The sequence below is a fragment of the Neoarius graeffei genome, chromosome 19, assembly GCF_027579695.1.
Source record: "Neoarius graeffei isolate fNeoGra1 chromosome 19, fNeoGra1.pri, whole genome shotgun sequence".
NCBI classification, from domain to species: Eukaryota; Metazoa; Chordata; class Actinopteri; order Siluriformes; family Ariidae; genus Neoarius; species Neoarius graeffei.
Window position 1 is genome coordinate 42,990,358 of NC_083587.1, and position 23,785 is coordinate 43,014,142.

At 41.1% G+C, this 23,785-nt stretch overlaps 1 protein-coding gene across 1 annotated transcript; it reads left to right on the forward strand.

Moving 5' to 3' along the window:
• Positions 1–519: 519 nt before the first annotated feature.
• Positions 520–16,415, forward strand: si:dkey-197c15.6 (putative nuclease HARBI1). Its single transcript, XM_060900101.1, has 2 exons — positions 520–1,387; positions 13,567–16,415. The coding sequence occupies exons 1-2, from the start codon at positions 655–657 to the stop codon at positions 14,025–14,027; spliced, it is 1,194 nt and encodes a 397-aa protein (XP_060756084.1). The 5' UTR covers positions 520–654; the 3' UTR covers positions 14,028–16,415.
• Positions 16,416–23,785: the final 7,370 nt, after the last annotated feature.

Below are 23,785 nucleotides of genomic sequence, written 5' to 3' on the forward strand. Positions count from 1 at the left end.
AGGAAATTTCCCCCATGGGGAACAATAAAGTTTTACTACTACTACTACTACTATCTCATCTCATCTCATTATCTCTAGCCGCTTTATCCTGTTCTACAGGGTCGCAGGCGAGCTGGAGCCTATCCCAGCTGACTACGGGCGAAAGGCGGGGTACACCCTGGACAAGTCGCCAGGTCATCACAGGGCCGACACATAGACACAGACAACCATTCACACTCACATTCACACCTACGGTCAATTTAGAGTCACCAGTTAACCTAACCTGCATGTCTTTGGACTGTGGGGGAAACCGGAGCACCCGGAGGAAACCCACGCGGACATGGGGAGAACATGCAAACTCCGCACAGAAAGGCCCTCGCTGGCTGCTGGGCTTGTTTGTGTCCTGCCCTCTTTATGGACAGCACTGCCCATCCGAATCCGGGGAAAGGGCTAGAAAAGGTGTTCCTAAATAATAATAATAATAATAATAATAAAACTTTTATTTTGACAAAAGCCCATAAAGTTCCACCCGGAAGTAAAATGAGCTAATTTGCCTAGTGTGGCTCATAAGACGTGCAATGTGTTTACACGTTTCTGTTTAGTTAAACGTTCGAAGAAGCTTAAAATAGTTTTGCGTTCGTGTGTAACTGGCTGGTGTTTGTATTCCCTGCCAGCATGTCGTACGCCGGGGCGGTGTGGCTCGCTGTTCAGGAGGATTTGTACAGAGGTGCTGCAGGTTGTGAAGCAACTCCGAAAATCCCTCCCAGCGACAGCAGCACAGACCCCAGCAGCACACACCCAGTCAGTCGGCTGGACATTTTCGATGACTACTTTTTGTCCCAGTGTTTTCATTTCACTCGCCAGTGTCTGACTTTTATCGTGGACTGCATTAAAGCGCGCATGAAAAAGGACGTGTTCAGACCCAGGAGCGACGCCGCTTCGGTTGAAGCAATGACACTTGCGGCGCTGTATTTTTACGCACACGGTTTTCTCCCCAGGAAAATCACAGACGCGTTGGGATTAGAGCATGCAACCGCCAGTGACGCTGTTAACGCCGTATCCAAGGTCTTGGAGGACATGCGTCCGGACTTCATCACCTTCCCTGGCACTTATGATGACCGCATGGGCGTCGCGCAGGGATTTAAACATATAAGTGGCATTCCAAACGTGGTGGGGGTGTTGGACTGGCTGCATGTCCATGTGAACCCTTCTCCAGCTGAACAGAGTCTTTTCCTTAACAGCAGGGGTTACCATTCAGTAATGGTGCAGGTTATCAGTGATGTGGATGGAAATCTGCTTGGTGTGGAGCAGTGCTGTCCTGGAGGGACTCGGGAACAGGCTGTTTGGGAAAGCTCAGCTATTTATCAAGAGTTTAACAGGCTTCAGCATGGGCAGACCTGGGTCCTGGGTGAGCAGAGATTAACTCCGTACACAAATTTGTCCATGAAAGGTGTTGCCTGATGTATGGAATCAATTTTGTGCCAAAATGTTCATACAACACTTTTGAAATATCAAACAAAAACGACAAATCAAAATACAAAAAAAAGTCACTTTTTTTTTTTAGACTGGCAAACAAATTATTCGTGTAATCGTGCAAAATATCAGTCTATTACTCTTCAGAAACCTTTTATTTTTGTTCAGTCTTTGATTTGATTGATTTGATTTTATTTGGCAATATAAATATATATGATAAAAACATACATGTACATATCGCCGAGGATGACACAAAAAGCATTAAAATACACTTATTTCCATTGTGGTCCTCAAGATGACAAGATGGTTGTGGCAAACTTGGCACGTAAAAATAATAAATTTGACAACGTAAATATTTAAGTTATAAACATACTATGATTAAACTAATTTATCACTAGAAACAAAAATTATATTTAAAAAAACATAATTAAAATTAACATAGTAGATACTCGTAAAATAATAAGTATTAACCATTGTAAAAAATAAAAATTACTGTACAATTTTGACACCTAATACATAACTAATAATAACTCATCTCATCTCATTATCTCTAGCCGCTTTATCCTTCTACAGGGTCGCAGGCAAGCTGGAGCCTATCCCAGCTGACTACGGGTGAAAGGCGGGGTACACCCTGGACAAGTCGCCAGGTCATCACAGGGCTGACACATATGCCGCTTTTCCACTACAAACGCGGCTGAGCCGTGCCGAGTCGAGCTGAGTCGGGCTGAGCGGGGCTATTGAAGTTGCATTTCGACTACAACCGCGCTGAACCGTGCTGGCTGGAAGTGGGTGGACACATTGGGTGGAGTTAGCGAAAGTGGGTGGACGTCACGTGATGTCGTTAAGCAGCGCAAACAGTGACATCAGTGACAGTGGCGGAACAAGTCAGAGCCGAGCCGGGCCGGGGGCGGGGCAAATGACCGGGCATTTTATTAAAGCTTATCATAACATCATTTTAGGCTACAAAATGTCCGCAACTGCAGTGTTTACCAATTTCAACACTACCAGGTGCAACTATGTTATTTAGTACATCAAGTCCTTCAAACGAACATGTAACTCAGAAACAAAAAACATTAGGATACTGTACATGGCTCATAATAAAACATCAATAGCCTATACTGCGCACATTATTTGAAGGGCATACGAATGAGCGCTCAGAGTGGTGACAGGAAGAGTCAGAAATAAAAGGAGGGCGGTGCAAACCTCACTGAATGCACTGTGTTTACCAATTTCAACACTACGGGGTGCAACTATGTTATTTTGTACATTAAGTCCTTCAAACGAACATGTAACTCAAACAAAAAAACATTCGGACATACTGTACATGGCTCATAATAAAACATCAATAGCCTACTGCGCGCATTATTTGAAGGGCATACGACGAGCCTTGCGCTCCGCGAACTCGTCCACGATGCTCTGTATGTCACTGATTCAGTGAGCTTTTAAGCGGTAGTCTCACGACCCGAAAAGTAAACAATAAACATGGAGGACATGGAGTCGTTAGTGTTGCTGGTCTTGGTGCTGTGGCTTGTTGTCACCGACAACGTGGACAGATACTGGCAAGAGCGTATAGATGAGGCGAGGCGCATAAGGCTTCAGAAATTCTCGTAATTCATAATTATTCTCCTTCCGGGTTTGCAGTGTTTACAGATCCCAGCGCGCTCGCGGGGCGTGTGTGAGCATGTGAGGACACTCCTCCTCACCAATCAGTGCACAGGGGAGTGTCTGCTCACGCCCCCAACCTCAGTCAGCACGGTTTGGCTCGCTTCAGCCCCACTCCAAAACGGTGCGAGTTTTAGGGGCTAAGCGGGGCTGAAACGAGCTGAGTCGTGCCGGTTTTTGGTAGTCGAAACGCGAGCCGTGTCGGGCTGAAGTGAGCTGAAGCGAGCTGAAGTGAGCTGAAAAAGGGTAGTGGAAAAGGGCCAATAGACACAGACAACCATTCACACTCACATTCACACCTACGGTCAATTTAGAGTCACCAGTTAACCTAACCTGCATGTCTTTGGACTGTGGGGGAAACCGGAGCACCCGGAGGAAACCCACACGGACACGGGGAGAACATGCAAACTCCACACAGAAAGGCCCTCGCCGGCCCCGGGGCTCGAACCCAGGACCTTCTTGCTGTGAGGCGACAGCGCTAACCACTACACCACCGTGCCGCCTACTAATAATAACTAAAATCGTTATTTTCTTCATTCATTATTTTAGCCATTAGGTGTTCCTTTACACATTTTTTGAAAGTAAACTTTGAATCTATGTCTTACTTCGATTGGCAATCCATTCCAGCATTTAACACCACAAAATAAAAAAGAATTCTTTCCAAACCCATTCACCCTAGGGACAAAAAAAGCTGATTGACTCTGTCTTGTATTATGTGTTTGTGCTGCACTATGAAATTGACCTTTCAGGTATGAAGGAGCATTTCCACGCTTAATGTTAAACATGTGATTTAGTTGGAGTTGCTCAACTCTATACTGTACAGGCAGCAAACCAACTTTGGAGAACTCTGCTACACCAATGTGTGCTCTGGGAGAGAGGTCTAATATGAACCTTATCACCTTATTTTGGGCAACTTGTAACCTTAACTTGCTCTTCTTAGTCAGGCCATTGTACCAAGAAGAGCAAGCATAGTCAAAATGACACTGGACCAAGGCAGATACAATTAGCTTCCTGGTTTCAGATTAAAATTTCGACAGTTCCGGTATAAAAATTTTATTTTGGCAGAAGTCTTTGAGATCACTCTCTTCGCAATTAATTCGCCAGAGAGAGATTGATCCAGATTTACACCAAGATATGTAACTGACTGCCTTGGTCCAATGTCAGTCCCACCACAAGAAACATGTATACTTTCTCAGTTTTGTTTGACGTAATTTATTTTGGTTGCGATTCCAGCTTTCTTGATTGCGCTCCCTGACTTTTTGCTTGCAGTTTTGGCACAAACTTCGTGTGGGTGGGCTGTCCAGTTAAACGCAGCACATGAATGAGGCATCTTTATTCTCGGCTACTGTCTAGACGCTATACCAGAGACGGTTGAAGAATCTCCACTTTGCCCCATCCAATATGGCGGCGAGGATGACGTATGATTCTATGCAGAATGTGGCGTCTATGTTTATATGTCTATGACTTTTTGCTTGCAGTTTTGGCACAAACTTCCCGTGTGGGTGGGCTGTCCAGGAATGCATTCCCATTGGCTAACTTGTGTTTGACTGACAGCTACGCTCAGCCATTCCCTACTCGGATTCTGGCGGACTGTTTGACGAGTGACCGATCCATTGACGGTAAACAAGGATCGAGTGGACTTCAGTGGCAACTATGATATTGAATTTACACTTTGTTGAATTAATTCAATATCATAGTCGCCACTGAAGTCCACTCGATCCTTGTTTACCGTCAATGGATCGGTCACTCGTCAAACAGTCCGCCAGAATCCGAGTAGGAAATGGTCGCAACAGCCTCCGGGGGAATGGCTGAGCGTAGCTGTCAGTCAAACCCAAGTTAGCCAATGGGAATGCATTCCTGGACAGCCCACCCACACGTGAAGTTTGTGCCAAAACTGCAAGCAAAAAGTCATAGACACATAAACATAGATGCCACATTCTGCATAGAATCATACGTCATCCTCGCCGCCATATTGGATGGGGCAAAGTGGAGATTCTTCAACCGTCTCTGGTATAGCGTCTAGACCAGACGTGTTCAGCTGAAACAGTGCCGCAACTTTTGAGGCGAGGGAATCCACCTCAGTATCTTCCCCGAATGGGTGGCACATGAATGTAGCTAGTGGCTCGAGCAAAGCAAAGTCTTGAATTCGCTTCTCATACTCTGACTGGAGAATTTCAATCTGCTCAGTGTAGCGCGCACTGTTAAATTGCGCAAACACCCTCCCTTGCATCTCCAGCTCCGAGGCGAGGTTTCGGAAGTTTCCTAAATCACGGCGCTGGATCTTTGAAACCAGCAGTTTCATTTTACTGGTTGTCATGGTAACCTAATGTAACATTTTTTTTGACGCAGCACTTGGCTGACATTTCGCTTCAGGGGAAAAAGCGAATTTGTTTACATGTAAAAATGACCACGACGTGTGTTTTTTTTTTTTTTTTTTTTTTTTTTTTTTAAATTTCATAACAAATATATTAATATTTACATATCAATCATGAGATCTACCATCCCTGCCTTCGAGATCGACCGGTCGATCGCGATCAACGTAGTGGGCACCCAGGGTCTAGACAGTAGCCGAGAATAAAGATGCCTCATTCATGTGCTGCGTTTAACTGTACCAACAGGTTTACCATCCAAACGAGATCACATGGGATTACCTTTCACAGGTGAGACTGGAAAAATACTTTTCAATACTGTTCCTTCAGTCTTCAGTTTCCCAGCTCATCTCCACCGGGTAGGTGTATAGTTATAAGCAGTGAGAATTAGATAATACAGTGCCACACTACGATGAACGTTTTTGAACGCATGATGAATGTTTTTAACCTTTCTGAATGTGAAGGAATCCGTGATGTATTTTGTTTTGGTATGACGTTAGAACCTGGCTGAACTCAGTTTGGTGGTCATTCAGCTCACTTTATTCAACGAGAGTAGGTCTGTCAGGGTTCGTACGGTCATGAAAAGCCTGGAAAAGTTTTGGAATTTTAAAATTAAATTTCCAGGCCCTGGAAAAGTTATGGAAAAAAGTATTTTGTTCAGAAGTTTTGGAAAAGTCATGGAAATGCGATTCCAGCTTTCTCGTTTGCGCTCCCTGACTTTTTGCCATAGACATACATAGATGCTAGCCTGGGCCCGCCCATCCTAAGTGTGACGCAACACGAGGGCCTGTTGCGAGCTTAGTCTGGCAAGGCAAGCTATCTCCAGCTCTTCCAAGCTCCCGAAAAATCGGGAGCCAATCAACTTTGAGCATCTCCAATGGCCCTGGGTAGAGGCGTGTTCAAGGCAGTGACGTAGTAGAACTGCGACCGGAAGCCATAGATTGTTTACAGAATCTATGCCGGAAGCGCTTCATTCACTAGAAACATTACGAACATGGAGCAGCGGCAAGCCTTTGACACAGCGGTAGATGCTGTATTGAAAGCATTCAACGGGAAGTTCTCATTGAAAACGGAGCAAAGAGCAGCCCTGGAGGTATTTATCATCTTCCTGTTACTCAAGCAGTTTCCGTCGTGTCACATACGTCAGAGGAAAGAGTGATGTGATTGGTTTAAGCTTCGTCACAGCCTTTTCTGGCTTCGACCAGTAGCAAACTGAGGCATTTCAGGGAGGCGGGTCAACCACGCACTTTGGGAAACGGTTGGGCTTAATATTTTTGCCAGAGCAAATGCTCACAGAGCTTTGAAGTCGCGTTAGCCAGACTACATAGACGCTGCATTGAGCTGGTGGCCCCGTTGCTGGGATACGTCAGTGTGTCCGCCATATTGGATGTGGCAAATCTTCCCCGTAAACCGATGCAAGTAAATGGACTGAACTTCATAAAGCCCCTTTCTACAATAATATTTAACTCGATGCCTTTTATTCACCCATTAAGACACACACACACTTGGGAAACAAACAGGCATCAAAACACAACTTTTAATGTGATGGTTATAAATAGTGTGCGAAGTACACTGCAAACTAGCGACAGATCCGTGATAGATAGCTCAGGTAAGCTAATCAGTCAGCATACCGTAGCAAGCTACCAAAACCTGAGGCCACAATAACCAACCTACAAGACTGAATATGATAAATGATGGAAATGGTGGAAAAACTGGAAATAGTGAATGAAAAAAAATTTACTGTTTTATTTACTGAGTCACCACACAGACAGGGTTCTTACACTTTTTCACCAGTTTTTTTCCATGACTTTTCCAAAACCTTTTACTGAATTTCCATGACCATCACTGGTTCATCACTGCTCATCGCATTTATAGCACAGCCCCCAACACTAGTTTATAATAGCAGCCCCCCTCATACACAATCGCATCATACACATACCTATTTCACATCACCATTCACAACACTGTTGCCCCCTTTCTTCACACACAGACAACTACAGTACTGTACCTCATGCCCCTTCACATCACACATGCAAGTACACACCCACAGTCCATGTTTCCCCAAATATCCAGTCCATCTGTCCTAAACCCATAGCCCATGCTCTCAGCAACCCACCCCCTGCCCAGGCCCAAGCCCATAACTTTGTAATTTGTGCATTATAAGCATTTTGGTACTTTGGCACTATGACCCCACCCCCCCACCCCCATATGCACACAGGCAGACTACTGAAATTTACAGGTGCTTTCACAATAGGCCTATATTGTAATTTAACCATTGCCTAAATGATATCGTAAATGCGGAAATGAAGAGTTACAATTTGAAGACAACATTGAATGTCTATTTATTTCTGTGTTCAATCAGTTTAATCAACAACATTTACATCCAAATCCAGCAAGGTCCCCAGGGCCCTACACTGAATATTAAGCATCGCCTAAATGGCATCATAAAAAAATGAAAATAGAGGGTGAAAATCTGAAAAAGTGGAATGTCTATTTCCATCCCTTTCCTATAAATTTAAGCAAAATAAAATCAATTGTGACATCCAAATTCAGAGAATACACAAGATTAAGAAATGGCTAGGCTAATATGGCTTCACCTATTACAAATTAAGTCTTCATCCTTTAAAACGCAAAACTCTCAAGAGAGTCATAAAACTGAGGATATTATCCAATCCAATATCTTATTTACCATCTGTACACGCAAAAAAAAAATCAAACGAGAGCTCCAGGGCTCCAGCATCGTAATTCGCCCCGAGGCGAGCCGCGGCGCTCCGCTTAGGTTTCGTTTCTATCCCGGGCTCCAGCCCGACTTTGGACGCCCGTAGCTCGGGCAGGTGAGGTCCCAGCCGCCCCACACTTGGCAGCCAGAGACCTCTGCCCTCCCCCCAAAGAACCAGCGCGGGCAAGGCGCGCTAGCCCTGCGCCTCGGGACGTAATTCGCCGCGGCGCTCTGCTTAGGTTTCGTTTCTATCCCGGGCTCCTGCCCGACTTTGGACGCTCGTAGCTCGGGCAGAGGAGGTCCCAGCATCCCCAAACTTGACGCACCACGCCTAGCACGCTACAACTACTAGCACGTCGCACGTTACGAGGAGGGTGTGGCCAGGGTTGCCAGATGTGACTGATGATTTCCAGCCCAAAAAATGCTCAAAAACCGCCTGGAGGCACTAAAACCCGCCTAATTTGAAAACCGCCCAATCTGGTAATACTGGGTGTGGCAGTCAACAGGCATAGCCAGTAGGCTACGCAGACTGCGCTAGACAACATTTCCAAGACAACTCGTGGCGATTTACATTTTATTACGGCACATCAATTTTATAAAGATAATCGATGAAACACTAGATAGATTTCCATGACTTTTCCAAAACTTCTGAACAAAATACTTTTTTCCATAACTTTTCCAGGGCCTGGAAATTTAATTTTAAAATTCCAAAACTTTTCCAGGTTCTTCATGACCGTACGAACCCTGACAGACCTACTCTCGTTGAATAAAGTGAGCTGAATGACCGCCAAACTGAGTTTGGCCAGGTTCTAACGTCATACCAAAACAAAATACATCACGGATTCCTTCACATTCAGAAAGGTTAAAAATATTCATCATACGTTCAAAAACGTTCATCGTAGTGTGGCACTGTATTGTCTAATTCTCACTGCTTATAACTATACACCTACCCGGTGGAGATGAGCTGGGAAACTGAAGACTGAAGGAACAGTATTGAAAAGTATTTTTCCAGTCTCACCTGTGAAAGGTAATCCCATGTGATCTCGTTTGGACGGTAAACCTGTTAGTACAGTTAAACGCAGCACATGATTGAGGCATCTTTATTCTCGGCTACTGTCTAGACGCTATACCAGAGACGGTTGAAGAATCTCCACTTTGCCCCATCCAATATGGCGGCGAGGATGACGTATGATTCTACGCAGAATGTGGCGTCTATGTTTATATGTCTATGACTTTTTGCTTGCAGTTTTGGCACAAACTTCACGTGTGGGTGGGCTGTCCAGGAATGCATTCCCATTGGCTAACTTGTGTTTGACTGACAGCTACGCTCAGACATTCCCCCGGAGGCTGTTGCGGCCATTTCCTACTCGGATTCTGGCGGACTGTTTGACGAGTGACCGATCCATTGACTGTAAACAAGGATCGAGTGGACTTCAGTGGCGACTATGATATTGAATTTACACTTTGTTGAATTAATTCAATATCATAGTCGCCACTGAAGTCCACTCGATCCTTGTTTACCGTCAATGGATCGGTCACTCGTCAAACAGTCCGCCAGAATCCGAGTAGGGAATGGCTGAGCGTAGCTGTCAGTCAAACACAAGTTAGCCAATGGGAATGCATTCCTGGACAGCCCACCCACACGTGAAGTTTGTGCCAAAACTGCAAGCAAAAAGTCAGGGAGCGCAAACGAGAGCTGGAATTGCAACCAAAATAAATTACGTCAAACAAAACTGAGAAAGACGCGGAACAAAAATAAGTTTCTGAAGAGTAATAGACTGATATTTTGCACGATTACACGAATAATTTGTTTGCCAGTCTAAAAAAATTGACTTTTTTTTTTTTGGTATTTTGATTTGTTGTTTTTGTTTATTTCAAAAGTATTGTATGAAAATTTTGGCACAAAATTGATTCCATACTGATGCGGTTTTGAGAGAGAGAGCAAAAGCCCATGTTGCTTTACGGGATGAGTTTTCTGGGTGGATGCTTTTGTGTGTGTGTATACACTACCGTTCAAAAGTTTGGGGTCACCCAGACAATTTTGTGTTTTTCCATGAAAAGTCACACTTTTATTTCCCACCATAAGTTGTAAAATGAATAGAAAATATAGTCAAGACATTTTTCTGGCCATTTTGAGCATTTAATCGACCCCACAAATGTGATGCTCCAGAAACTCAATCTGCTCAAAGGAAGGTCAGTTTTATAGCTTCTCTAAAGAGCTAAACTGTTTTCAGCTGTGCTAACATGATTGTACAAGGGTTTTCTAATCATCCATTAGCCTTCTGAGGCAATGAGCAAACACATTGTACCATTAGAACACTGGAGTGAGAGTTGCTGGAAATGGGCCTCTATACACCTATGGAGATATTGCACCAAAAACCAGACATTTGCAGCTAGAATAGTCATTTACCACATTAGCAATGGATAGAGTGGATTTCTGATTAGTTTAAAGTGATCTTCATCGAAAAGAACAGTGCTTTTCTTTCAAAAATAAGGAAATTTCAAAGTGATCCCAAACTTTTGAACGGTAGTGTATATGTTAACACCCTTTACGCTCGAAATTCATATACAACCCCGATTCCAAAAAAGTTGGGACAAAGTACAAATTGTAAATAAAAACGGAATGCAATGATGTGGAAGTTTCAAAATTCCATATTTTATTCAGAATAGAACATAGATGACATATCAAATGTTTAAACTGAGAAAATGTATCATTTAAAGAGAAAAATTAGGTGATTTTTTTTTTTTTTTTTTTAAATTTCATGACAACACATATCAAAGTTGGGACAAGGCCATGTTTACCACTGTGAGACATCCCCTTTTCTCTTTACAACAGTCTGTAAACGTCTGGGGACTGAGGAGACAAGTTGCTCAAGTTTAGGGATAGGAATGTTAACCCATTCTTGTCTAATGTAGGATTCTAGTTGCTCAACTGTCTTGGGTCTTTTTTGTCGTATCTTCCGTTTTATGATGCACCAAGTGTTTTCTGTGGGTGAAAGATCTGGACTGCAGGCTGGCCAGTTCAGTACCCGGACCCTTCTTCTACGCAGCCATGATGCTGTAATTGATGCAGTATGTGGTTTGGCCTTGTCATGTTGGAAAATGCAAGGTCTTCTCTGAAAGAGACGTCGTCTGGATGGGAGCATATGTTGCTCTAGAACCTGGATATACCTTTCAGCATTGATGGTGTCTTTCCAGATGTGTAAGCTGCCCATGCCACACGCACTAATGCAACCCCATACCATCAGAGATGCAGGCTTCTGAACTGAGCGCTGATAACAACTTGGGTCGTCCTTCTCCTCTTTAGTCCAAATGACACGGCGTCCCTGATTTCCATAAAGAACTTCAAATTTTGATTTGTCTGACCACAGAACAGTTTTCCACTTTGCCACAGTCCATTTTAAATGAGCCTTGGCCCAGAGAAGACGTCTGCGCTTCTGGATCATGTTTAGATACGGCGGCTTCTTTGAACTATAGAGTTTTAGCTGGCAACAGTGGATGGCACGGTGAATTGTGTTCACAGATAATGTTCTCTGGAAATATTCCTGAGCCCGTTTTGTGATTTCCAATACAGAAGCATGCCTGTATGTGATGCAGTGCCGTCTAAGGGCCGAAGATCACAGGCACCCAGTATGGTTTTCCGGCCTTGACCCTTACGCACAGAGATTCTTCCAGATTCTCTGAATCTTTTGATGATATTATGCACTGTAGATGATATGTTCAGACTCTTTGCAGTTTTACACTGTCAAACTCCTTTCTGATATTGCTCCACTATTTGTCGGCGCAGAATTAGGGGGATTGGTGATCCTCTTCCCATCTTTACTTCTGAGAGCCGCTGCCACTCCAAGATGCTCTTTTTATACCCAGTCATGTTAATGACCTATTGCCAATTGACCTAATGAGTTGCAATTTGGTCCTCCAGCTGTTCCTTTTTTGTACCTTTAACTTTTCCAGCCTCTTATTGCCCCTGTCCCAACTTTTTTGAGATGTGTTGCTGTCATGAAATTTCAAATGAGCCAATATTTGGCATGAAATTTCAAAATGTCTCACTTTCGACATTTGATATGTTGTCTATGTTCTATTGTGAATACAATATCAGTTTTTGAGATTTGTAAATTATTGCATTCTGTTTTTATTTACAATTTGTACTTTGTCCCAACTTTCTTGGAATCGGGGTTGTATTTTTATTTTATTTTTTTTTCACCAGCCAGCCGGACTAGTTACCTTCCAAAGTAACTAGCTAAAATTTGTTCATGTATGAATTTTACTTCTGTCAAAAATAACGCAAAAGAGAGTAGTTACCATTGTTCATGACTAATGTGCATTTATTTCAAGACCTGAGTATTTTGATACTGTTAAATACATAAATGAGAACAACACAGAGCACCATAATATAATATCAACAAATAATATATTGGGGCGGCACGGTGGTGTAGTGGTTAGCGCTGTTGCTTCACATCAAGAAGGTCTGGGTTCGAGCCCAGTGGCTGGTGAGGGCCTTTCTGTGCGGAGTTTGCTTGTTCTCCCCGTGTCCGCGTGGGTTTCCTCCGGGTGCGCCGGTTTCCCCCACAGTCCAAAGACATGCAGGTTAGGTTAACTGGTGGCTCTAAATTGACCATAGGTGTGAATGCGAGTATGAATGGTTGTTTGTCTGTCTCAGCCCTGCGATAACCTGGAGACTTGTCCAGGGTGTAATCCGCCTCTTGCCCATAGTCAGCTGGGATAGGCTCCAGCTTGCCTGCGACCCTGTAGAATGGATGGATAGATGTGTGGGATGGGGGGTTGCTAGAAAAAGGGACTGGTGCACTTCAGAAACTAGATGATGGCACGAGGAAAGTGGATAATCTGGAAATACTGAAATAAAACCTCAAGACATCAGCCAGAAGGTTAAAACTTTGGTTGTAGCTTGGTTTTCCATCAGGACAGTATTCTAAGCTCACCTCCAAAGTTGTAACAAAATGGCTTAAAGACAATAAACTGAAAGAATTGGAGTGGCCATCACAAAGCCCTGACCTGCACAAGGAGGTCCGTAATCTTGAGTGAAATTACTTGCAAAGTATTGAGAAGCTTATTGAAGACTACCCCAAGCTTTTGATAAATACTAACAAAGCGCATATCAACTTTGAATCCACTGATGTCATATTTATGCAGAAATATAAGGGTTTACAAACTTTCAAGCACCATTGTATGAATTGTATAGTTAAAGAGGGATTATTGAATGAATGGTAACTAACTCGGTTAGCTAATTAATGAGGAAAAAAAAACAAACATTTAGGGCTTTAGCACTGAAAGCCCAAGGCAGGCAATGTCACTGATGTCTTAAAGACTCTGTTTCTGACCCATCCGTCATCCTTGTATCCACAGGTGGTACAGGTCTATGTAAAGCTAAACATGTGCTGAGCCCTGTGAAAAGCTCCCGTATGAAGACCAATGCAGCCAGACGTTTCAACACCGCTCATTCTCAGGTTTGGAAATCCACTCAGCACGTCTTAGGCTATTTGAAAACCCGTTTCCGGTGCTTGCGGGGTCTTGGAGCTGTGCTGGCTGATGATCTCAAGCCCATAGCTCGCATCGTCACTGCTTGCTGTGTTCTCCACAACATCTCTAAAAAGTTTTCAGTGCCATTACCCAGCAAACTGGTTCTGGAGCATTTACAGCCAGATCCAGAGTTGAGGGAAGAGGAGGGCTTTGTTGACACAGAAGAGGCAATAGAAGACATGATCGAGATGTGTTTTGGGAATTCTGGAGATGAAGGCGAGCAAGAAGAAATAAAAACCAGTGAGGACTGTTACAAGACAGACACACACAATTGTGATCGCAAATGACACAAGAACTCTTCTGAATGTTGAAAGACGTTGCACACGGGAACTGCAATCTGAGTCCCACTGAACAACCCAAGGAAGAATAATCCTACCAATATAGTCCTTTCACGTATCACTTGTCTAAAAATAGAAAGTGTGCGCATGTATACACCGAGTGATAGAGTAGCCTCCACTTTGTCTATTTTAATTAAGATGTAAACACTAGAAAAGTTTACAATAGAAAAGGTTAATTTCTTCCTTATCTAGGAAAATGTGTTTAAAAATGTGTTGCATACAGCAATTAATAAAGTGTGCATGTAAAGTTTTCCTGTGTAAACATTTTAACTAAAACAGATGATTGTTATACACACTCCAGATTCCGCCTCGATGGGATTGTCTGGGCTGTTTGAATGCTTTTGTGCTGACTCCTGCAGGAGAGCAAACAGTGGTTACAATTTTATTTTATTTTTTTTTTTTGGTGACCATTAAAATTATTTGTAAAGTCTTAGGTTTGAGGGGCGGCACGGTGGTGTAGTGGTTAGCGCTGTCGCCTCATAGCAAGAAGGTCCGGGTTCGAGCCCCGTGGCCGGCGAGGGCCTTTCTGTGCGGAGTTTGCATGTTCTCCCCGTGTCCGCATGGGTTTCCTCCGGGTGCTCCGGTTTCCCCCACAGTCCAAAGACATGCAGGTTAGGTTAACTGGTGACTCTAAATTGACCGTAGGTGTGAATGTGAGTGTGAATGGTTATCTGTGTCTATGTGTCAGCCCTGTGATGACCTGGTGACTTGTCCAGGGTGTACCCCGCCTTTCGCCCGTAGTCAGCTGGGATAGGCTCCAGCTTGCCTGCGACCCTGTAGAACAGGATAAAGCGGCTAGAGATAATGAGATGAGAGTCTTAGGTTTGACACTACATTATGACCTTTCCTGTTTTTTAATCTGTCGGCCAAAAAAATGCAGTTTAAAAAAAAAAGTGCAGATAATTTACCCCCAAAAGTTTGACAGAAAATGCTCTATTATTGTTATTGGCTGAAATATTTCAGTAACATCCCTAATAAATATAGTTGACTGACATTCACTATTTACTACAGATGTTCACTATAGTCTAATGCTAGCTGAGTCAAACATATTGGTAGAGTTTATTTCACATTAACGAACTCAAAACATACTACTTTTTACCCTGACAGAAAATGAAAGGGCCACATATTTCCAGTAGGATGATTGAGAAGAGAGGAGACAAAATTCATATGTCTTCCAAATTTGTCTATTTTTTCATCTGTTGTTGATACTGGGGGGGAAAAGGATGATTTTTTTTTTTTTTTGCATATTTTTAGTGATAACTCATAGGATTGTATTCTGATGTTAAAATGTGAGATTGGCAGGTCTGCAAGTACGTTGAAATTGATATTAAATTTTTTTTATATATTTTTTTGGGGGGTGGGGGTGCACACAATGTTTTCCTTCTATCCAGAACATCACAAGTCATAAGTCTGAGTTACAATGAACTGTAATAATTGTTGAGTATAGATATTTACCTTGTCTCATCTTGTCTGTGCTCGGCTGTGGCAGGACTCAAAAAAAGGCTGGTTTATACAATAACACTCGAGTTTAGACACACTTTCAAATTCAGAGTTTTTATTTTGATTCATTAAAAGACACTTCGTGTCTGAAAGTAATGATGGACTTTCATTTCTCTTTACTTAGTTGGGTGGTTCTTAACATAATATGGATTACTACAGTTGTCAAATAGGGCTATTTACTGTTTTTATTATTTACTATCGACCATTTGATGGTCTCAAACACATTAAGAAGGCAAGAAAGTCTGCTAATAAATTTTTGACAAGGCATACCTATTAATTGAACAGCATTTGCAGGTGAGTGAACACTGACATGAAGCTGGTTAAGATAATGCCAATAGTGTGCAAATCTGTCATCAAGGTAAACTGTGACTACTTTGAATTATGTAAAATATGAAACATTTTGGATTTTTTTAAACACTTTTTGTTTACTACATAATTCCATATATGTTCCATATGTTATTTCATAGTTTTGATGTCTTCAGTATTGTTCTATAATGTAAAAATTGTCAAAATAAAGAAAAAACTATGAATGAGTAGATGTGTTCAAACTTTTAATGAATTTCCTGGTTACACAGTTTTACTTTGTGACTACTAGAATTGTGCTATCTGTTTTCATCCAAATGAGGATGGGTTCCCTTTTGAGTCTGGTTTCTCCCAAGGTTTCTTCCTCATGTCGTCTGAGGGAGTTTTTCCACCATTGCTTTAGGCTTGCTCATTAGGGATAAAATTAGCTCGTGTTTAAAGTCTTTAATTTTCTGTAAAGCTGCTTTGTGACAATGTCTGTTGTTAAAAGCGCTGTACAAATAAACTTGGAGAAAAAAAAGTTGACTGATAATACACATACACAGACTTTTTTTTTTTTTTAAATAGGGTTCTGTTTTACCCTTCAATCACCAGGAGTAGTCAACATGTGGCTACCTTCTTGTGTAGACATACATGCGAAGACTTTACGACAGTCACGTGATCATGCTGTAACAAAACAGCCATTAACCGCTCATAGCTAATCTATTTCATAAACTGGATTACGAACAGCAGAATGAGGTTGAAACCAAGTTCTCTCCACTTCCTACTTTTTCCTCTGCTGAGCCATTTACATCGGCTATTCTGATGAACCTCAGACCTGTGACATCTGCTAGCAATTTGGAAGTGGTTCCCTTCCCCATATGGAGTTCTACACTAGTGAGCTTGCAAAGTGAACTGGACTTTGTGGGCCAGAGTAGGTCTCCTATCATTCTATGTATCTACCCTTCAGGGGTAGGTTTCCCAATAACGTTGCCCTTTAGGGCTAAAGAGCGAGTATGGAGACGCGCTTAAGCAACATTGTATGTCGTTTTCCCGAACTCACTTGTAAGGTCTCTTAAAAGCAACATTATGAAGAGCTTCTTTACAATGTGCATCCCCGATATAGGCATTAGTATTTGCTAAAGGCATTCGTACTGTAGTTGCTAAATTCAGTCGATGAAGTCACATGGCATTTGTTTTGAACCAAAGGCCAATGAAATGTAAAGCGTTAAAATATGTTAATATATTGTATCGTCATTAAGCATTGCATGTGGTAATTAATAATTGAAACTATTTTACATTTTTGGACAATGACATTTTTTATTCCAAGCAAGTTTTTTTAAATTAAATGAACAAACCTTCACGTGAAAGAATGAGCAAATAAAGTAAATAATTCAGTAAATGTTTTCCCTCTGCCTGCTCATTTTACTGTTACCCAATCATGCCGTCATGATTATTTCAACTGTTATCCACAATGGCAAGCTGGCAATGTTCTGCCTTATATATAAGGAGGTCAATTCAACCTCCTTCGGTACACACAGATCAAAACCTAACTCACGTGCACACACACACACAATGTTACAGGTGCAGAAGTTTGTCTCATTTATGACACTAAGTTAGATAATCTCTTGCCTAATGGAGTTAAATTTGGTTAAAATGTGGCGATATCAGTATGACATTATGATATCCATACGTAATTCCATAACATACTGAAATATATTCATAAAGTTTTTCGTATATGGGTCTGGCTTAGAAACTGGGTACTGTGGGGGTACCCCACTAAATATACTCCCAGTCAATAAATTACATGGTTTTGAATGATGTTGGTTTTAATTTGAAATAAAATGATGAAAAAAATAATACAGATAAAACAATCTTTGATGTGAATATTCAGAATTTGGCAAAAATTCTGCAAATTTGTGGAAAAATGGTGGCTTGATCTGGGACATGATAAATGGTCGACTACATCGCATTCCCTTAAAAAGGTTGTAGTCCACTGAAAAGTCTACAGTTATCATTAATTGTATTTTAAGTTGTAACTTTATACACCTAAGGATTGGTGTGCTCACAGAATAATCATAACCGTAATAAAACATCATGCAAAATATTTGATCACCGTTGTAACTCCATTTTCCGCAAACCCAAAACCAATACGATCGTGTGTTTTGATCTAAACGGAAAGCCTCAGGGTCAAGGTCACTACCTCACCAAAAGTAGTAACTTAATCATTACGCCATAAAAAAATTTAGTTATAAATCTGTGATTTTGTTTTTTTAAACGAAAGCTGAAAGTTAGGTATAGAATGTTTCTTACAGAATATGTTACGATGGTAGCTGGTCTTGTATGAATTTCTGAGCTATAAAATGAGTTGTGGTCTATTTTTTACCGTAGCGTGTTATTTGTGTGCGGGGAAGGACACACATTAACAATTTGCATGTGTAGAATGGAATTTTCCACTCCAACAGTTAGAAGTTGATCGTGCTTCCATTTGCGGTCTTTCTGTTACGCAGGTGATCTGTTCGGATGTTATCACTGAAAAGATGAGTTTTGACAGTTTTATTTTGTTTTAGTCTTGTAGTATAAGGCAATAGAATGTTTCTTTTTCATTTTACTTTCATATTTCGTAGTGTTTGCATATTTTTGGCCAATATTTTGCAACCATGGTCAATTTAGATCGAACTTTTGATTGAATCTACAGCCAGTCATTTTGCCCCGCCCCCACCTCACGCTCCATCCGGTGCGGTAGTGATGTCCCGACCTTCAGCTGGTACAGTCGCTGTTCTTTTACCAGCACCATTATTCTCATCTTTCCGGTGTGTTCTTGATTTTTCCATTGTGTCCTATTGTCCTATTTCGCCATATCAAATACCCAAAATGTGTCATATTATTCATATTTAAGTGAATAATCAATTCAGTCATCATAACTTGGCATTTTTAACCCAAGCAATCAAAAAGAAATTTATTCAATATTTTCACTCATTAAAGCCCCTCATTGAAGGAGGGGCTTTAATTCTTCAAGATCTAGTTATTTTATATGTAAGTCAATTTTACAAAAGCATTTGAATTGTAATCAAAAAAAATTTCCACAGTGGAGGCTAGATAAAGCAAGATACTATCTTTATTCTTATTGAACATGACAAAAGAAACACTGAGTGTTAGGTAAATGCAAAAAAAATAGTAAAATTAGAAAATTTATTTTTTGACCATAATGTCCCAAATAAGAGACCAGTTTCTGAGACGGACCCATATTTATTTAATAATTAACTCAATGTACTTACAAGAGTCCCTCGGAGGCGCATGCGCATTCTGTGTTTTTGGCTGCGAACAAGATGCTCTTTGTTGTGAAAGAGCCAGAAAAAGTGAAATCATTTAACTGATGCTTTCATTTTCTTTGAATTAAAATAAAAGATAAACTATCATGTAATTTCTTATATTTGCTGTTTCTGTCTGTTTTTATTATAAACACGTTGCATTATGTCTCCATTTTGATTGGGCAATGAGTAAAAATGAAGGTTACATAATTTCTTCCTCACCCCAAATAGTGCATGATGGTTTAGGTATGCAGTTTGTATGTTGCTAATCATGTAGTTAGAAGACTTAACTTGCTTTTTATCCACATTAGGCTTGAGGTTCCAGCATAAATCTCTCAATCAACTTTATTTGGGTTCGGAGGGAAATTACTTATATTTAATTTTTGGCCACATTATCATGTGCAGAAGAAAAGTTGTGGTCTGTGAGACATTTTACTATGATGCAAGTTATTCAGCAGTAAATCAGATCTCTATTTCACAATCAGGTTAAGCATAAAAGGGCAATTAGAAGGTAAAAGATTGATGGTGGCTTAATAAAGCCCACTAAGTAGTTTAAAAGACTTAAATTATATTCCAAAGCATGTCACAGGCATTTCATTAAAACCTCCGGGAACTGTGTCAACTTGTGGAAAAGGGGTATAATATGTCAGCTTTAAAGTTTTTAAATGTCAAATTGTTAAAACATTGCTATGCTAGCCCAGCAACCCTTGGTTGTTAGGGTGCTCTTATGCTAACACATTTGGTTACCTGGGTGTTGCTATCTGTTTGCTATGGTAATGCGATTGTTTTTTATGCACATCCAGCTGGTTACTCTGGTGTTGCTAGGGAGTTGTTGTGCTATCCAAGATGGGTGATAGGGTAATGCTAGGTAGTTGCTATAATATCCCAGTTATTTGCTACAGGGATGCTACATTGTTACTTTGATGTTAAAGGTGATTGCAAGGGTGCTACTCCGTTGTTAGTTTGCTTTTCAAGCTGGTTGCTATGGTGTTTCTAGGTGGTTGCTATGATGTTTCAGGTGGTTGTGAGGGTGTTGCCTGATTCCCCCATGTACTACATAATGATAAAGTTACACGTCTGTAGCTCCCATGGTTTGGTCTGCATGAATTCCTCCCTCTGGACAAATGGTTCATTTCAGAGCAATGCTATGTGGCAACTGTAATTCTGAACTTTCCCAAAAGTAAAAGCACCCCATTCTCATATGGGATCTACTTCTGTGCCAAATTTTGTGTTTCTTCATCAAAAATTGCAACCCATAAAAATGGTACAAATTTTTTAATAGAATGCAGAACATTATGTATGAAATATTTCATGTGTAACCACATACAAAATCATACATTTCATACATAGTCACATATAAAATCATGTTTTGTCTTGGCCTACTTAGATCTTTTAAATGAAGTTGAGATTGAGGTTACTGAGAGGTTATTTTCTGTTAGGTCATCCTGACCTGTTTCCTTCTGAATTGTGTATTGTTCTAACTTTTGCACCTGCATTCTTTATGTCATAATGACCTAGCCACAACCATGTTGAATCAAGTAGTGTGCACGCTGTATTAAGCAGTTACCCACACTGTATCATGTATTGCTTTAATTATGTGTTGTGCTGGCCTTGCAAGTTAATGTACAACCCCGATTCCAAAAAAGTTGGGACAAAGAACAAATTGTAAATAAAAACGGAATGCAATAATTTACAAATCTCAGAAACTGATATTGTATTCACAATAGAACATAGACAACATATCAAATGTCGAAAGTGAGACATTTTGAAATTTCATGCCAAATATTGGCTCATTTGAAATTTCATGACAGCAACACATCTCAAAAAAGTTGGGACAGGGACAATAAGAGGCTGGAAAAGTTAAAGGTACAAAAAAGGAACAGCTGGAGGACCAAATTGCAACTCATTAGGCCAATTGGCAATAGGTCATTAACATGACTGGGTATAAAAAGAGCATCTTGGAGTGGCAGCGGCTCTCAGAAGTAAAGATGGGAAGAGGATCACCAATCCCCCTAATTCTGCGCCAACAAATAGTGGAGCAATATCAGAAAGGAGTTTGACATTGTAAAATTGCAAAGAGTTTGAACATATCATCTACAGTGCATAATATCAAAAGATTCAGAGAATCTGGAAGAATCTCTGTGTGTAAGGGTCAAGGCCGGAAAACCATACTGGGTGCCCGTGATCTTCGAGCCCTTAGATGGCACTATATCACATACAGGCATGCTTCTGTATTGGAAATCACAAAATGGGCTCAGGAATATTTCCAGAGAACATTATCTGTGAACACAATTCACCGTGCCATCCGCCGTTGCCAGCTAAAACTGTATAGTTCAAAGAAGAAGCCGTATCTAAACATGATCCAGAAGTGCAGACGTCTTCTCTGGGCCAAGGCTCATTTAAAATGGACTGTGGCAAAGTGGAAAACTGTTCTGTGGTCAGACGAATCAAAATTTGAAGTTCTTTATGGAAATCAGGGATGCCGTGTCATTCGGACTAAAGAGGAGAAGGACGACCCAAATTGTTATCAGCGCTCAATTCAGAAGCCTGCATCGCTGATGGTATGGGGTTGCATTAGTGCGTGTGGCATGGGCAGCTTACACATCTGGAAAGACACCATCAATGCTGAAAGGTATATCCAGGTTCTAGAGCAACATATGCTCCCATCCAGACGACGTCTCTTTCAGGGAAGACCTTGCATTTTCCAGCGTGACAATGCCAAACCACATACAGCATCAATTACAGCATCATGGCTGCGTAGAAGAAGGGTCCAGGTACTGAACTGGCCAGCCTGCAGTCCAGATCTTTCACCCATAGAAAACATTTGGCGCATCATAAAACGGAAGATACGACAAAAAAGACCTAAGACAGTTGAGCAACTAGAATCCTACATTAGACAAGAATTGGTTAATATTCCCATCCCTAAATTTGAGCAACTTGTCTCATCAGTCCCCAGACGTTTACAGACTGTTGTAAAGAGAAAAGGGGATGTCTCACAGTGGTAAACATGGCCTTGTCTCAGCTTTTTTGAGATGTGTTGTCACGAAATTTAAAGTTACCTAATTTTTCTCTTTAAATGATACATTTTCTCAGTTTAAACATTTGATATGTCATCTATGTTCTATTCTGAATAAAATATGGAATTTTGAAGCTTCCACATCATTGCATTCAGTTTTTATTTACAATTTGTACTTTGTCCCAACTTTTTTGGAATCGGGGTTGTATAACAGTCTATCAAAAAGTACCCTAAGCTGCAGTGGATATAAAACGTGTACACACCCTGTTAAAATGACAGGTTTTTCTGATGTAAAAAAAAAATGAGACTACGATAAATAATTTCAAAACTTTTCCCACCTTTAATGTGACCTATAACCTGTACAATTCAATTGAAAAACAAACAAATCTGTTAAGGAGAAAAACATAAATAAAAAAACGTACAATAAGCTGTTTGCATAAGTGTGCACACCCTTAAACTAATACTTTGTTGAAGCACCTTTTGATTTAATTACAGCATTCAGTCTTTTTGGGTTGGAGTCGATCAGCCTGCCATATCTAGACTTGGAAATATTTGCCCACTCTTCTTTGCAAAAGTGCTCCAAATCTGTCAGATTGCGAGGGCATCTCTTGCGCACAGCCCTCTTCAGGTCACCCCACAGATTTTCAATTGGATTTAGGTCTGGACTCTGGCTGGGCCATTCCAAAACTTTTTTGGGGTCAATGTCATGCTGAAAGATGAAATTCATCTTCAGCTTTCTAGCAGACACCTGAAGGTTTTGGGCCAAAATTGACTAGTATTTAGAACTGTTCATAACTCCCTCCACCTTGAATAAAGCCCCTGTTCCAGCTGAAGAAAAGCAACCCCAAAACATGATGCTGCCACCACCATGCTTCACCGTGGGTATGGTATTCTTTTGGTGATGCACAGTGTTGGTTTTGCGCCAAACATACCTTTTGGAATTGTGGCCAAAAAGTTCAACCTTTGTTTCACCAGACCATAACACATTTTCCCACATGCTTTCGGGAGAGTTGATGTGTTTTTTTTTTTGTGCAAAATTTATCCAGGCCTGGATGTTTTTCTTTGACCCTACCTCGTACTCCAGACATATGGAGAATACAGTAGATTGTTGTCACATGTAGTACACAACCAGTACTTGCCAGAAATTCCTGCAGCTCCTTCAGTGTTGCTGTAGGCCTCTCGGCAGCCTCCCTGACCAGTTTTCATCTTGTCTTTTCATCAATTTTGGAGGGACGTCCAGTTCTTGGTAATGTGAATGTTGTCCCATATTTTCCCCACTTCTTGATGACTGTCTTCACTGTGCTCCATGGTATATCTAATGCTGTGGAAATGTTTTTGTACCCTTCTCCTGACTGATACCTTTCAACAATGAGATCCCTTTGATGCTTTGTAAGCTCTCTGCGAACCCTGGCTTTTGCTGGAGGATGCAACTGAGTAAATGTCTGAATTTTATTTGGGGTTAATCAGAGTCATTTTAATTAATGACAGGTGTGAACCCAAAAAGATTGAATACTGTAATTAAATCAAAAGGTGCTTCAACAAAGTATTAGTTTAAGGGTGTGCACACTTATGCAACCAGCTTATTGTATGTTTTTTAT